This window comes from Danio rerio, chromosome 10 (genome assembly GCF_052040795.2).
Source record: "Danio rerio strain M-AB ecotype USA chromosome 10, GRCz13ab, whole genome shotgun sequence".
NCBI classification, from domain to species: Eukaryota; Metazoa; Chordata; class Actinopteri; order Cypriniformes; family Danionidae; genus Danio; species Danio rerio.
The window spans coordinates 14,663,796-14,681,688 of record NC_141030.1 but is presented as its reverse complement, the minus strand read 5'-3'; the positions used below and the strand labels follow the sequence as shown (position 1 = coordinate 14,681,688).

Sequence of the window (17,893 nt, the reverse complement as noted above, 5' to 3'; positions counted from 1 at the left end):
TCTGGATGTGATTAATCATGATTAATCTCTTCCCAGCACTTAGCCTAATATTTTATAGTTACATAAATTTTTATGTAGTGAATTTCTGCGCAAAATACCAAATGAAGGGTAACTGCATTGCATAAAAAAAGATCAATTTCCTTGTATATTGCAGTTACATTCAATGCAACAAAGTACTCACTACTTATAATAAAGTACTCATTAATCATTAAAAAGAGCAAATATAAGTGCAAATCAGTGTCGATTCAGATTCGTTGAAAATGTGTCACTAACTTATAACCTTGATTACTGCTAATTAATAATTGTACCACTCTGTATTTTTGTAATGTACTCACATAATCGCAGGCACTTGAGTACTTACACTTGACTAATCATGGATCCTTACATTGCTATTTATTTTCTAAGATCAAATTTAAAAAAAAAATGAAGGGTATACATAAATCTTTTAGAATAAATCTTATTGAAGTATTGTCAATAATCATCATAATTTAAAAGGTGTTTTGAAGAAGTATGCAACATATGTAAGCACTTATCAATACAATCTTGTGGCCTTCCTTTTTAAATTATTGACCTAATATATGAAATGGTTTAATTTCTGAAATTTGGTTTGTTGTTCATTTCTGAATATGAGTCCTAACATTCAATACTTAGCTACTTTTATTTTGAAACCCATGAAGTAATCCCTATAATGCAAGAGTAGCTTGGCGTCGATTAACGCAGGCAGCAATTTTAACATCTACCTCAGTGTACATAAAAAAAAACTGAAAGTGGAAGAAAAAAAATGTGTTTGCTTTTGAAAACATTAGCATGCTAGCTTAGCTACATGGTTTAGAAACGACAACCAAAGCTCAAAGCCAAGTAAAAATGCAAATGTGATTTTAGCACACATTTGTTTTGGTTTTGTTTAGGCTAAGGGTTAGCATAGTTGCTAATGTTGTTTGGGTCGTGCTTAGAATAGGTGCTAATTTTTCTTTCTTTTCTCCAATATAATACCTTTAGCTGCCAACGTTAGCACACTGAGCATAATTTCTGGAAAATACGTTTTTACCACCACCTTCAGGACATTTGACTTTTTCTCTCAAAAACAGATTAAAATAAAAATAATAACATAAATTAAAATGCAACATTAACTGATCAATTCAAATGACTATAAAATGCACAATTAACCACTTGTTTGTACACTGAGGGACTGTTAAAAGTATTGTCAGTTTATCACATTTTAACAGATTTTGCTAATTACTCAAGTTCTGAACCAAAAAAGATCAACATGAAATAGGATTTGCAACACATTTTTCTTCTGCAATTTGATATATTTCACAAAATCGTGAACATGTTGTAAAAATTTGTTCTCTTATTGTAGTTAAAACAAAGGACAGAATTAGTTGAAGAAAATTTAGGAATAAAGTAATATGCTGTTATATTATTTACCTTTTTTAATAAATCACAAAAACTCTGTTAAAATGACTGAAATAATTGGTAATTTCTGTCTCAAATAAATAAAAGAGATGTGAAAATTGTTAATTTGTGTTCATAAAATGTGGCTATAATTTGCTAAGACAATATAATAAATTAGTTCTTGTTTTGAGATGGCAGTTTAATTAAATCAAGTAAACAACTTTATAAATATTAGACATGAGTTACAAAGACAAGAGAACAAATTATTAAAATGTGGCCACACTTTAACTTAAAATAGCAAACAAAAAACAATTGTGGCAAGAATTTACAGAATTATTATTAATCTAAAAAAAGGGGAGGTATTATTCTTGTGAACAAATTCCTTTTTTTTCGCATAATGTAAAACATAGTTATTATTATTCATAATATAATCCAAAAATCTGAATTACAAAAGTAAAATGGTTCCATTTTGATTTTTATGTTGATTGTAATATCCATCTAGTAGTGAGAAAACTGAGCAAGGTGAACATATAGGTAGCAGAATATAGTGAAGTTCACACATCAATGATAAAAAAAACAAGTTTTCATTACCTTTCTAAAGTAGCACTGAGAATCAATAGAAACATTTATTGACTGGACTGAGTATACACAGCATGTAAGCCCACCCACACATGAACATGGATGGATGCGTCTGAGCTCCACTGGATCTACACTGTAACTGTACACTATTTACATGAAGAAGAAGAAGATGAAGAAGAAAAACATCAGTGGAATTAAAACAAATGTGCGGTTTGGAAACATTTCACATTTTCAAATACAAATACATTTCCTTCGCCCTTTACAGCACTTATTGTGCAAAAGGAAAACAATCTAATTCGTCCTCTTAGGCTAAGCAAACACTGTGTGATTTTTGCGCAATTTTAAACAAATCACACTTTTCTAGAAAAAAAAAAACGTGTGATGTAAAGTCAATGCTTATATTTAATGTGCTTTATGCGCTCTTCTGATTATCGAATTGAAATTTAACTACACCCCTGAACCTAAAATCTGTTTTTACTTTGCTTTTGGTGTTTAATAAAGAGTTTTTCATCTAAAAATACCCAAAAAATATTTTGCATGAATGTTGTAAAGTTTAGTGCACTCTAGCTGGTGAAAATGATAATGACATCTTTAGCTATGTTCCATCCATATATGCCATCCATCTATTTTTATGTGCATTTTGGATGCACCTAAAGACTTCAGACAAGACGAAAGATTTTAAGACATTCAGTGATTCATTTTTTTGTTTATTTTTTGCTGCTGTGTGTGGGAAGTTTGTTTCTGTGATGAGTTACTTACACATCTCATTCACAGCCTTATGTTTAGATTACATTTTTTGCCTGTGTGATAACCGCAATAATTTAGTATAGTGAAATGGAACGGTAATACGCCCAACATCTGAAGAAACTACTTTGTGCGTTGATCTGAAAATAATTGTACGTTTTCAAATGTTTATTAGCCAATCAGAGTCAAGTGAGCAAAAACCTCATAGTATAAAACTGGCTAAAGCTATCAAAATACACTGGGTTTAACCCTGGGTGTGGGTTTTATAAACATCCCTTGCCCACTTCATCAGTCCATCGGTCAGTGTTGGTACTGCTAGTTTGCTTGGTGTATTCCAGTTGCCCATTTGTTGGAGCTCGTTGGCCCAATTCATGTTTATTACGCATTGGTCATTACGTCATTTTGTTGGAAGTTCCGTTTTTTGTTTTTTTTTTCTGATCAAGAAAACAGATACTGCCCTCTGCGGTGGGGAAAGACATGCCCTGTTGCACAGACACAGAACATTCGCTCTTGAATCAGTCGACTGCCTTCCGTTTGGTGTGTTTACATGCACTTTTTTTCTCCAGACATGAGCCGATGAAAGTCATCGGTGGTAGGTTTCATTGGTATTGGTAGCATAGATAAAATGCTTTGAGTACTAACAACCTAATTTCGGTTGGCATTGTAAATGGTATTTTTGTACATTTTTTATTGTACATAAGGTTTTGCATTAAACACGAAGTTGGCATGGAAATATAAAATGCAGCCAAAATGACTCATTTATATAACTGTAGTAAAAGCAAAAATTATCATGAGGGTTCTCCAAATTTGTCCACAAGCTTTTTGTTTTACAGGAAGTTATAATTAGATTGATGTACTAAGCAACTCCATGCGCTGACTTCTTCACCACTGTTTCATCATGTTATTTCAAATATTAGTACAAAAATGGCACACGCTCAAGTATAAACGGGCATTTCACGTAAATCCAGCTTTATGGGTCATATTTCAGAAAAGTGACAAATAACCTGCAGTATATGGTAGTTTAATAGCATTTAATAAAGGGTGCATTACTGTTAAGCTGCAGACCATTAACCTCCTTAAAAAAATATATATATATATATATATATAAAAAAATATATATATAAAATATATATAATATATATATATATATATATATATATATATATATATATATATATATATATATATATATTTATATATATATATATATAAAATATATATATAAAAAAAAAAAAATATATATATATATATATATATATATATATATATATATATATATATATATATATATATATATATATATATATATATATATATATATATATATATATATATGTTCCAATTTATCAAATCAAATGAGTGTAGTTTATTCAAACTTACTGGAAGTTAATTCTACTCATTTCGAGGGAGCTCTGAACTAAGTGTTAAAGTTAAACGTGAAGTAGGTGATTGTCTTCAGAAACGTCTTAAAAAAAAAAAAAAAAAAAAAAATATATATATATATATATATATATATATATATATAAATATATATATATATATATATATATATATATTGCAATTTATCAAATCAAATGAGTGTAGTTAGTTCAAATTTACTGGAAGTTAATTCTACTCATTTCGAAGGAGCTCTGAACTCAGTGTTAAAGTATAGTATAGTAGTGTAGTCTATGAATATTGTTATCTTTTTTCAGATGGAGTGAGATCAGAAACACTGAATTAATGCTAGTCAGTTTGTAGCTTTGTTTGAAAAGGGAACAACATTTCAGACATATCAGAATTTCTTTCAACTAACTGAAAAAATTGACAAATTCAATTCTAAATAGGACAAAAATCGCACAGTGTTTGACTGGCCTTTTAAAAACAAGGAAGTAAAAATTGAGAACGAAGCAACATCAACGATCATTGAGCTGGAAATCTACTATTGCTTTGTTTAATACTGCCATATTTTCAATTGATATGACTTTAGTCTTTTACTGCTGAAAATTCACCTTAGCAAAAAAAAATAAAAGTCCAACGCAGTCTCTCATTCCGGAGGTATTAACATTGTTGAATGAGGTCGTGGAAAAATGCTATACATTCAGCCCAGAGACGCCTGATCCCGAGTCAGTGGTCCTACCTGGAGATGTGCCACACTTTTCCAAAATAAACAGCACTCAACGTTTCGGTCCAGCTCCTCAGTGAGAGTTCTAGAAAAAAAAAAAAAAAAAAAACGAAGACCGTCGCCGATTTGTCCGTTGTCAGGTTTCTTCGTTAAATAGTTCCGTTCAATAAATAAGTGTTTGTAGAAAGTGCTAGGCTACTGCTGGAGGCTGGTGTGAGCCTCAGATGGGCATAGTGGCGTTCATCATCTGGACCCGCATCTCCTGAATGCTGTTGAGGATCTTCTTCTGATGGCCTGCCAAAGTGACTCCGACCCGCCGAAGATCTCTGTAAAAGAACAAGGAAATCAGTCATTTTACAGCTGGAAGAAAACAAACATGTACAAATACATACATGCACTCTCAAAAATAAAGGTACAGGAGCTATAAAGGTAAAGGTCACTGGGGCAGTACCTTTTCAAAAGATGCATATTTATATCCTAATAGTCCACAGTGGTAACTCAATGGTGCATATTAGTGCCCAAAAGTGCCTTTGAGGTACCCTTTAGGTTCAAATACCTACCGTTGAAAAAGGTACTGCCCCAGTGACAGCTCCTGTACATACATTTGTGGATACACATTTATATATTTTATAAATGTACATTTTGAACCATTATGTATTAAATGAGAAAAACATCAAATACACACAGCTCTGGGAAAAATATAAATATAAATATAATATAATATAATATAATATAATATAATATAATATAATATAATATAATATAATATAATATAATATAATATAATATATAATTTAATACAATAAATATATTTTATAAAAAAATAAATAAAACTAAATAAAAAAATTTAAAAGTATATAAAAAATATATATATATATATATATATATATATATATAAAGACCACATCAAATTTTTTTTCAGTTTTACAGATTTGCTATGAAAAGGTATTTACTTTAAAAGGTATAGCTTTATGTTCTAAAGTGTCTCCAAGAAAAAAAAAAAAAAAAAAAAAATATATATATATATATATATATATATATATATATATATATTTTTTTTTTTTTTATATATGGTATATATATATATGTGTGTGTGTGTGTGTATATATATATATATATATATATATATACCATATATATATATGTATGTATATATATATATATATATATATATATATATACCATATATATATATATATATATATATATATACCATATATATATATATATATATATATATATACCATATATATATATATATATATATATATATATATATATATATATATATATATATATACCATATATATATATATATACCATATATATATATATATACCATATATATATATATATATATATATATATATATATATATATATATATACCATATATATATATATACCATATATATATATACCATATATATATATATATATATATATATATATATATATATATATATATATATATATATATATATATATATATACCATAACTACTACCTGCTGCAAAAAAACTATGATTAATGTGGTCTTTCAGCTATTTAGTTACTTTCTAATTACAGTCCAGTCAGCATCACGTAAAAATTACAACAATCATGTAAAAATGACAACAGCCAGATGTACCTTGAATTCCCTGAATAAAAGAGAAAATACAGGTCATGCTTTCACAAAGTCATTTTTCCCTGACGGATGACTTACTCCAAGGTCATTTGAGTGACTACTTGTAGAGAAGTGTATCCACTTTCCATGAAAAGCTCAGTGTATCGACCCATTTTGATGGCCTCCAGCCACTCCTCCACTGATCTGAACACACAGCCCTCTGGACTGCCTTGCTCCACTAACAGATTAGACACTCTGTGGAGAGACAAAAACATTTTCTGATTTGAGATGACTTGAAGGATAATTTTTGTACCATTTGATAGGTTTATATAAATATGTAACTTAAAAAAGCCACAATTGCATGCAATTTCTGCAAACAGACTCACAGAATTGTTAAATATAATACATTAATTCATTTTCTTTTCAGTTTAGTCCCTTAACTAATCTGGGGTCACCACAGTAGAATGAACCGCCAACTTATACATATGTTTTACACAGCGGATGCCCTTCCAGCTGCAACCCATCACTGGGAAACATCCATCCACACTTAAGCCTGATTTATACTTCTGCGTCAAGTGACTGGTGTAACCCACGGCGCATGCAATGCGCATGGCTGTGCATTTATACTTTTGCCCGCTGTCTCTGTTGGTCTGCATTAACACTTCCGAAACGCTAGTTAGCAGTGAGGTGTAAATGTTCCTATGTGTCGAGTTTCTTCGCTGCTTTTTTGCTTTTCCTGAACACTTCCGCGATGTACAAGTGGCTCAAACTCGCTCATTTTGAGGCAGGAACCGGCAGACGTGCAACAACTATAACTATGAGGTAAACACAAAACAAAACTTTCTATCCAGAGCTCCTTCACGGGACTCCACACTTGTAAACAATCGCTACATTGGGTTCGCGCCATTCGCGCGGCTCTCGGTCCTGCCCCAACTCGTCAGCGCTACCAAGCCAACCAATCACAGAGCTTGCGCTACGCGTTGTTGCGACGTGTAGTTACATTTTTTGAGAGGTGTACGTCAGTGATGGCTACGGCCACAGCGAAGGGCTATGCGTCAGCACCGTAGCATACGCCGGTGTGTGACGCAGAAGTATAAATCAGCCTTCAGTCACACACCTACACTAAAGACAACTTAGCTTACTCAATTCACCTATAGCACATGTCTTTGGACTGTCGGGGAAACTGGAACACCCAGTGGAAACCCACGCAAACACAGGCAGAACATTCAAACTCCATACAGAAATGCTAACTGACCCAGCGGAGGCTTAAACCAGCAACCTTTATGCTATAATGCGATTGTGCTACCCACTGAGCCAACATGATGCAAATTTAATTTAATTGAAAATAAATTCAATGAAAACAATTACATTTAAATTAATTACATTTTCATGGTAAGAATAAGTTCCAGGGTTATATATAAACATAATAATTTATTGGAGAAATGACAAAAACAACTAAATTTAAAAAAAAAAAGCAACAGCAATAAAATATTTTTACTACAAAATTATTACGTATTAATACTACACTGTAAAACATGTAATATTTTAATATGTTTTTTATATTTCTAATTTGAATTAGGCTTTTATAGATAACTAAAATAAAAGCATAATTACTACACTCATTTTGATAGTTAAAATAAACATATTATATATAGTTTATTAACGCATGCAAAATTAGTTTGAAACATTTAACGCGTAAAAAAAATAAATGCAATTAAAGCAGTCACAGTTTTTTTCCTGTTGTGGTCAACGTGTGTTCAACGTGCAAAGAAATCAAAGACAAGTTTCAGTATAAAACAATTAATGTCGCATTACCAGGCTCTCCAGCGTTTCCTCCAGAGTTTCATCTAATTTCGTAAGTTTCATTTAGTAACTTTTGACCTTTGTTTTATTGGAATTTGATACAGCATGGTGATTTGAAAGAAAAACCTCTCCATTTCGTGACTCGGTGGTACCTTTAAGGTAATCAAAAATCGCTGTTTACATGGTAGACTCTTAACAGGAGTATAATCTGCCAAAGTGCCATATGATGTTGCAAGCTGTCAAAGACAGCAAATTTCTTTGCCTTTCAGCATGCGCCCTCAAATGTTTCATTAGGTTTGACGTGTTTCCCCCTTAAACACAATTTTTGTAAAGCGTCTGCTTCGCATTGATGTGTCAGAATCCTTATGAAATACAGCCATACTTTAGAACGCTTAGTTTAAGCAAATTTGATGAATGCATGTTGAATCTGAAGGGAGTCGCTCCGGCTGCACTGTCCTGTGCACGCTGTGTGTGTGTGTCTGTGTACGCGCGTGCATTTCCTAGCAACAAGAACAAATGCCTAAACATCGTTATCAATATCCCTCAAAGTTGTTTAAATGTTTAGAGATGGTATGACCAAAGTCCCTGTAAGAATTAGACTTTGGTGTGACACAACGCGTATCTGTGGGGGCCTTTTTAAAACTAAACACAACAAATTCCTCTAAGTAAAATTTACTAAGTTCAGAAAGTATTTGGTTCCTCTTTAAATAAAAGCAAACAGGGGTACGTTACAAAAGCTAACACATATTCTAATATCATATATAAATAAATAAATAATGAGGCTATTTATAAAAAAAATGACATTAAATATTTATTATTTATTAGAAAGTAAATTGTGTGTGTGTGGGGGGTGAGGTGGGGGTCTAACTGGGAATAGAACACAGCCAGGAACTATTTTTCTAACTACAGTGGCAGAGGTTGCAATCATACAATTTTGTGACGAAGTTTGCAAATGTTTGTTGGAACGACGGATTTGGAAATGCCAAATCAACAAACTATGTTTGAAACTAATGATGATTTTCGGAATTGCATTGGATTAACATTAGCAGCAGACCGTTCACATATTGCGTCTTTTCTGCATGCAAGTTAAATTATTTCGAATGGAGATGTGCAATGTAATCAAAAGGATTTGTTAGGATTTACGTTAGATGAATATTTACAAATTATTAAAATGAGTATGTGTGTATGAACGCAGATGATAACAACTGTTCATTTAAATTCTAAGCTAATATATAGCTTAAATTAAGATTAGACAAATACTATTTTTATTTATTCTTATTTTTATTTATTTTTTTAATTGTTTTGTCATTTATTTTCATTGTAAAATTATCATTCAAGTTTAAATCTAAAATTATTTAATTTATTTTTAAGTCCTAATAGAGAAATTGACAGTAGTTTATTTTTATTATTACTGTGTGCTGTGTTTGGTTACTGAGCACAAATTCAAATTTAAACCACAATTTAAAATATAAGTTGTCATGTAATTTTCAAAACTAGTAGTGTTTTGAATTTAATAAATTCATAATTACCATGATAACCATAAAACCATGATTATTCTTCAGACTATAATCCTACAACCAAAATCTATAATTGTTGCATCCCTAGTTTTTATGCATTTCAAAACATAACATATAAATGTGTTTGAATGTACAAGAAACCTACTTGGGCAATACACTGATTTTGTTGTGCTTCGAAATACAATATTTAAATATACAATGTACAATGTTATGCAGTTTTAAAATACAACATATTAATGTTTTATGGTAAAAAAGCCAATGTGTGTGTCTTAAGGAGCAAAAATACAGCAAACGGGCTCTTATATTGCTGTTGTTTCATCACTTATATTGCAAGTCATATCTCTCTGGCCCCTCATTTGGGATGCTTTTCATGAACTGGCTGCCATAACAAACTTATTGAATAGCCCTGATATATACATTTAACACTATTTTTATTTCAGTCCATAGCATGCTAAAATAACTGTGCTATAACACATAGTGAAGTCTAAAAGTCTGAAACAGACCTTTTCTAGAAATATGTTATGCTTATATAATAAAATTTTGACCATGGTGGCCCAGACTTTTTAACTCAATTTAATATCAAACAAAACACTTGAAACATCAACAATACATATTTCCATGTAACTCATCTTATAATTCTGCTTTCATACCATGCTAAATTAAATCTTATCATGACTATAAACATTGCTGTGGCCCTAATGAGTGGCCACACTTGCTAATATTATCATCCAAGGCAAATAAAGAAAATTACAACGCAATAACACTCTCGGCTCCAGAAACATTCCCAGACTGCAAATCAATTCCATATTAAACCTGAACATAATCGCATAACACAATTACTGATAATGGATGAATCCCACATGTAAGAACGCCGAACGCTTCAGATGCAGGAAATGTATCGGATATGTATAATCACAGTAATTGGAAGTCATTTGCACACTGTCGCTTCTGTTTAACTCGTCAGTAAATCACGGAATGTGACTGCGCATTTGTCACAAGTGTCATTAAAGCCTTGATTTTCTGTGACAGCCATGTACCAGGATGGTTAACCCACGGTTATCAATATTTCACAGACCTGACATCATGATCTCACCGTCTACATTAATCATCTGCTGTAAACAACAACATCATTAGCATATACTCAGAACAATAAAGGAGAATGCAATCCAGGCCAGGCTTTGGAATAAATGTGTCTATGGCAATATGACCATGTTTTGCAAAGTGAAATGCCCTGTAAATGCTTAGTACAATCATATTCAATTGCAATCGCCTTTGAGAATTATTACTGTAATAGCCTTGATGAAGATAAGGCATTTAAAGTCTTGATACATGTTTTTGATTTTGCCTTTGCTATTCTCAAAAATGTCAGCTCATATATTAAACCAACAAATTTCCAGTTTATAAGATGTGTGGATCACTTTCCTAGAATAAAATCCAAAAGAGCAATTACACATATTGTGTCCCTACCACAAGTAAGGCCATGTTTACACTGCCAGGGCTTGATGCCCAATTTTGATTTGGTGCCTATATCTGATTTTGTTGCCTGTCCGTTTACACGTTCTTTTAATTGTGTCCAATATCTGATTCATGTGTTTAAACTTGCAATACAATTTACGTCATCGTTCATGTGTAATGGCGAGTTCTAGCATTTGCGCCACACTAGCCATGATGGAAGACATTGTCTAGCTTGAAGCTCCGCAGAATATGCAAAATTCTCCCAAATTTCAAACTTTGAGGCGGAGGCAGAGGCAAAGGGCCGTCATCGCAGCTTGCACCCATTGTTTATATATGTGGTCCTCCACCATTCAGAGGAATTTGTGAATATGAGAGAGATCTCCGCTCTGTTGGGAGCAAATTGTGGCGGGCTTTATTGAGGAGCAGTGGGTCTGAAATTTTAGGATTAGCACACACACGCTCTTCCTTCTACATCATTAAACCATGGAGAAGTATCACATTGTCACAAGTTTAATGACGTACAAAACGGAATGCCTCAATAAATCCAATCTGCCTGTTTACATGATAGTTGCATTGTCACATACACAATTTACATCTGATTTATTTCCACATATGAAAGAGGCCTGAAGCCGATTTCTGAACTTACGAATGCATGCGTTTTTTTTTCATGTTTATATATATTATTTGTAATACAATTTTACCCTTTAATACAAGCAGTCAGATATAATGTGCCATTAATTTTACCTGCTCAAAGAAAACACTCTTTTTGAATGTATTGAACAAAACTAAAGTGCATGCACAGAGCAACATGAGCATTTTTAGCAAATAAATAAATGTAAATATTATCCCGCTTGCTTTTTGAGCGTTGTTGATGCTGTTTGATTTTGTTTTGAGCATTCTAAAATGCCTATGATTAAACACACGCTCAACAGAAAATGCTGCAACTGGCTCTAATGGTCAACATGACTCTGGCGTAGTTCAGCAGACACAGTAACACAGACACTGATGTTAAACGGTTGCGGCAATCAGCTGATCCATTATAGACAGCGATGGATGGTGGAGAAAACTCACTCTGCAGACACGCTCATGTCTAGATCCACAAGTAACGGTATTGTTGTAACAGTCAAGAGAGAGAAAGAGAGAGTTTACGGCTTTTTTTTTTCTAGCTGGGTTCTGATGAACTTCCCTGTCAGTGAAAGACTGTCCAGCAAACTCACAAGCAGCGAATTGTTAGCTACTTTTTAATTACACATGGTTTCCTCCCTCGGCATAGTAAGCTACTGCATTTAACTAATATGTGATAAATGATGTCAGTACATAATAACCCATTATGACCTAACCAATACCGAATTGTTGACGTCTGCATCGCGATGCATTGAAGAAACAATTAATTTTGACACCCCTACTGCGGGTTATTAGGACATGGTGTAATCTAGCAGGAGTAGAAACTTTATGCATGGCCATCATTGATGTTGGAAAATTTACATTTTTAGTTTGCTGCAGACAAGCTACTTTTTGTTTACTATACAAGCATTTCTAATTAATTTACAGTGGTCACTTGAATAAAAGTTTTATGAAACAAATATTTTGAGTGTTAAATTTGTAGCTACTATTCTCTCAAAATCATTCTGCAAAAAAAAAAAAAAGAGAGAAAAAAAACAATAATAATATTATTAATTAATTATTAATCTGCAGATTCTGTCTGGCTTGGGGAAAATGATAAGGCATTGTGCACTTTCATAAATGCTATTCATATCGCAATAGAGTCTACACACAAACTTAATCCAGCATTTGTAATATTCAAATTATAATTAAAATTTCAACGTAAATAGAGAAGCGTAAAGCCAGTTGGACAAGTCTTTACATTGTTTATATACTTTGTTTAGCAACATGGACACCTCTAAATGGCATTAAAGGCGTCTCATTTTGTTTTTATAAGGTATAATTCATTTAAACTTGTAATTTTTGTCTTAAAGGGCACCTGTGGTGAACACTCAACTTTTCAAGCTGTTTGGACAGACATATGTGTAGATATAGTGTATAGACCATCATATTGGGGTAATATAAACACTCTCAGGTCTTTTTTTTTTTTTTTTAATTTAACAACATAAAAACAGTAGACCAATTGGAGCGATTTTCAGACCGACCACTACTTGATGTAGGAGTGCGGTCCCCCGCCTAACGAATTGATTGACAGCTGCGCGTATTAACATGTGTCGGTAGTCACGTTTATAATCTTATTAGTGTGTGTGTGTGTCTGCGTGTGTGTGTGTGTCTGCGCTGTGTATCTGAGTGTGTGCGCGTGTAAACTTTGTAATGACATTGTGTGTGACTCATCGATGCAACGGCACAGCAAATACTCATTGGTAAAGTTCTTACTGTAGTTTTTTCTCACAAACGCTACGTGAGATCTTCTTCTGTCTGTCTGTTGTCTGACGCAGCCGAGGGAGGAGATTGAGGCATGTAGAAAAGGTAGGCGGGGAGGACTAGCCTTAAAGGCGCAGTACGAAAAAACACCCCCTGGTGCAAAAATGTATAAAATAGAATCATGTAAAAGGTATAATGAAAAATCTGATGGGTGTTTTGAGCTGAAACTTCACAGACACATTCTGGAGACGCAAAACACTTATGCTAAATCTGATTAAGATTAAGGTGCCCTTTAATGTAATGACATATTCGTGTCCACAAAATCACACATGAGCTTATGAACTGTTTGTTTACTACTGAGAGGACTGCCCGCCAATAATGTCTACTTTACAGGTAATAAAGTTGTAAATAATGTTCAGTTTGTTGCACAGAGTGATGGTTTGGGAGCTGCGCGGAAAGTGTTTTAGCCTTTTGCCAGTATGTTGTTTTTCACAAAGCGACGGCAGCCATAAGCACACTCGACAGTAAAAATTGAACTGAACGCACACATCATTTAAAACGATCAAATCGCATTGTATAGTTATGATTACGACAAGCGCTTGCTATGTTTGTTTTTTTTTATAGCAAAAACAAAGTATGAAAATAACTGTTTACTGCGTCAATATAACCACTCCAGCCTGTATAATGTTTAATATAATGCAAGAGGGAATCTGATAATTCATTCATTCATTTTCTTTTTGGCTTAGTCCCTTTATTAATCAGGGGTTACTACAGCGGAATGAACCATCAACTTATCCAGCATATGTTTTATACAGCGGATACCCTACCATCTAAAACCCAACACCGAAAAACACCCATAAACTCTTACATTTACAATAATACACTACAGCCAATTTAGTTTATTCAATTCACTTATAGTGCATGTCTTTGGACTGTGGGAGAACGGGGAGAACATGCTAACTCCACACAGATATGCCAACTGACCCAACCAGGACCGAACCAGCAACCTTATTGCTGAGGCAATGGTGCTACACACTGTGCCATCGTGCTGCCCAAATCTGATAATTGCCCTTTTCACACATACAGTCCTTTCCAGAAAATTACCGGCAATTTCCCAGAATGTGTATGTGTGAACAGGCCCTTTTTGAAAATACTGGTAAATTCGTTCTGGCTATTTTCCGAAAAAGAGAAGTTGTAACATAACCGGTAATTTGCCGGAATGCTGCGCTGTGTGAAAGCAGAAGGAAGATTGCCGGAAAGAGCGCGTGCATGTCTAGAACGTGCTGACGTGAGACGTCGGCTTTAGCCAATCAGAACAGTCAGACGCATTCACGTCCGCGCGGTTTATGAGAATAAAAGCCTTTGAATATTTTTCCAGACACATTTAGCTGCTAGATGTTAGTCAGACAACATTTCTATGTTCATCTTAATGCTGTGTAAATAATTATCACTAAAATGTTAATGATAATGCGTTGTTTGTTTACCTTCAAGCTTTGCGTGTGCTCGTGAAACAGCCCGTGAGCGCCCAAAGTGCCAGCACACACACATATCATGTACATCTCGACATGCAAAAGTGTTTCTCTATATGTTTTCATTGAAGTTGTTCACAATACTGATCCATCCTAAGAGTTTGTAATGTAGTTAAATGTTTACAAATACAAGCCCAGCCGTTTAGAGGTCATTTCTGGTTAATGATGTCAGAATTTACCGGCATTTTGGAATGGATGTGTGAATGCTCTTTTCTGGAAAAATTCCATAACGTCCTCGTCTGTGTGAACAGCGCTTTTTTGAATTTACCGGTAAAGTCATTGCAGAAATTTTCCAGATATTTACCGGTATCACTGTGTGAAAGCGGCTAGTGACTTGCCTTCTTTTACCAGTGGAAAAAGGGTCTAATAATGTTGTCAATGACAAATGACAAGCATATGTCTTAAAACAAAATAATAAAATTTTAGAATTCGGAATGGCTGTGATGTCATCACTTTACAGTGAATTAACAAACAAGTCATATTTAAAGTATGTTCCACTAAAGTCAAAGTCTACTATTCAAAGTCTCTACAAAATTTAGCGTTTTAACCAACAGTACACTTAGGCCTAATATTATTATTGTTGTTTTACCATATGTTTGAGAAATAACAACAATAAAAGCCTACTCATATTAATCTTTATTTAACATCTACAGAATCATGAGAAAATCGTGATCTTGGTTTTAAGCAAAAATAAATAAATAAATAAATGAATAAATAAATAAATAAATAAATAAATAAATAAATAAATAAATAAATAAATAAATAAAAAAAGATGATTCTCATTTTAGCCAGAATCGTGCAGCCCTACAAAGGTCTTGGGGGTTAATTTTTGGCTGAACTAACCCTTTTACCTTTTTACTCCCTTGACTGATCTTTTCAGCTATTTTAGCAAGTATAAGTAAAGTTTTGGAACAAAAATGCCAGGATAGGCATGTTTCTTCGAGTCTGGGTAAGAATATCAAAAGAAGATAGTTACACAAATAAATAAATAAAAATCCTGACAATAACAGCTGGTCTATTACCTGTTAGATGGGTTAACAAGACCCTTCAGGCTGCTTGGATTGCGGATGAGCTTGTCCAATAAGCTGACAATCTCCTCAAATTTGGGCCGGCTGTTCCTGTCTTTCTGCCAGCAGTCCATCATGAGGTGATAGAGGGCGGTCGGACAGTCCATGGGCCCCGGCAGTCTGTAGTTCTCCTCCACTGCCTTTATCACCTGAGACAACAGAAAAGATTGCAAGCACTTTACATCATGTTCCACAATAAATATATGATGTGCGGTACGTGTCCAAACACTGACTCCTCTGCTTCAGGAGTAGCTGCTGGATACCAAAGTCCTCACATTGACCTTTCTACTGCTCTCACTCTCAATTAACCAGCAACCCAAAATTGACATATTTGGATGTTATCAACAAAAACTACAGAATACAAATGCTACACGCATAAAGTACACATGGGACTTGGCACTGTTGCATGTTAATTTCTCGTAGAGTATGTTGGTCATAATTTAGAACAAGCTAGCAGCATCCTAACTAATGCTAACTTTATGCTAGCAACTTACCAATGTATGTCTGGGACATGCTAGTTATTTAACTGGTAGCAACATGGCGAAACATGTCAGCAGTGTTTAAATACTAGTTACCAGTAGCAACGGTTTACCAGTGCTGGATTGGGGTTGGAAGGGCAACTGCTGTGTAAAACAGATGCTGGATAAGTTGGCGTCAGTCTACTGTAAAAATACTCTGATTAATAATGGGACTTAGCCAAAAAGAAAATGAAAGAATGAATAACAGCAACAATGCAATTTACATTAGCAATAATGTATACCTTCACCTAAGTGTATACCTTTTAGCTACAAGTTAATTATTACTAATTATTGCAATTACTGATATTGTTAATTTATCCTAGTGACACGTAAAACATTAGAAAAGTTGGAATCCATCCTAAAACATGCTGGAAAAGCACCAATTCATTATGTTACCAATTTTAGATAGCTATCCGGTAGCAAAATGACAATATATGTTAGCTTGCATGCTAAAATATGTTTGTCATGATAATTCCTAAGCAAAATGCAAGCCATTATCATACTAAGTCATGGTATGTGGTAAACATGCCAGTAACATATAACAAAATAATAAAAGCATTTTCATAGTAGGCTAATGGTAAATTTTGCTTGGCACATAACAGCAACATGCTAATTCGAGATAACAAAATAAAAAACCAAGTGATAAACATGCTAGCAACTAATCCTTTTAGTCATGCTGCAACATGGTAATGTGCTAAATAATGTTAGAACCAGCCCAATATTATGCAAATTTGTCATAAAAAGGCTAAAGAGATGTGCAAATTCATGTCATAACATGCTAAACATGTTAGCCATCTATTTAAACAGGCCTGAAACATAGCATCTTGATATGTTTCCAGTGTGCTAAACATAATAGAAACATTCTAACATTATGCTAGTTCATTTAACTGATATTTAATATGTTAGCAACATGCTAAAGCATGCGAGCCATAGATGGATACAATAGATGCCACATACCCTTAGCTTGTGTCAAAAGTGCCACCATATTTGTACAGTGCTCCCAGGACAAATGTCATTTAACAGCACTAGTCAAGACTAAAACTAATGTGAAAATGCTGGACTTTAGTGCTGTGTACGGGTGTAGCACTGTGTACGGGTGTAACAAGCAAACTTATATAATTATTTATTCACAAATTAATCGCTTTCTCCATTAAAATGAGAAGTGAACAGGGGAAAGTGGGTGTGTTTCAGGACACAAATTAGATACAGAG

General features: G+C 33.5%; 1 protein-coding gene across 2 annotated transcripts in view; it reads right to left on the bottom strand.

Annotated features, from left to right (window-relative positions):
- Positions 1-3,961: 3,961 nt before the first annotated feature.
- The window catches only part of unm_sa34860 (un-named sa34860), a 196,526-nt gene continuing 182,594 nt past the window's right edge, over positions 3,962-17,893 (bottom strand). For both annotated transcript variants that reach the window (XM_087270253.1, XM_087270254.1), the window contains exons 15-17: positions 16,120-16,313; positions 6,526-6,681; positions 3,962-5,148 (exon numbers count right to left, since the gene is read on the bottom strand). In XM_087270253.1, the coding sequence (XP_087126379.1) occupies positions 5,043-5,148; positions 6,526-6,681; positions 16,120-16,313 (456 nt within the window). In that variant the 3' untranslated portion in view covers positions 3,962-5,042. The remainder of the gene's footprint in view (positions 5,149-6,525; positions 6,682-16,119; positions 16,314-17,893) is intronic.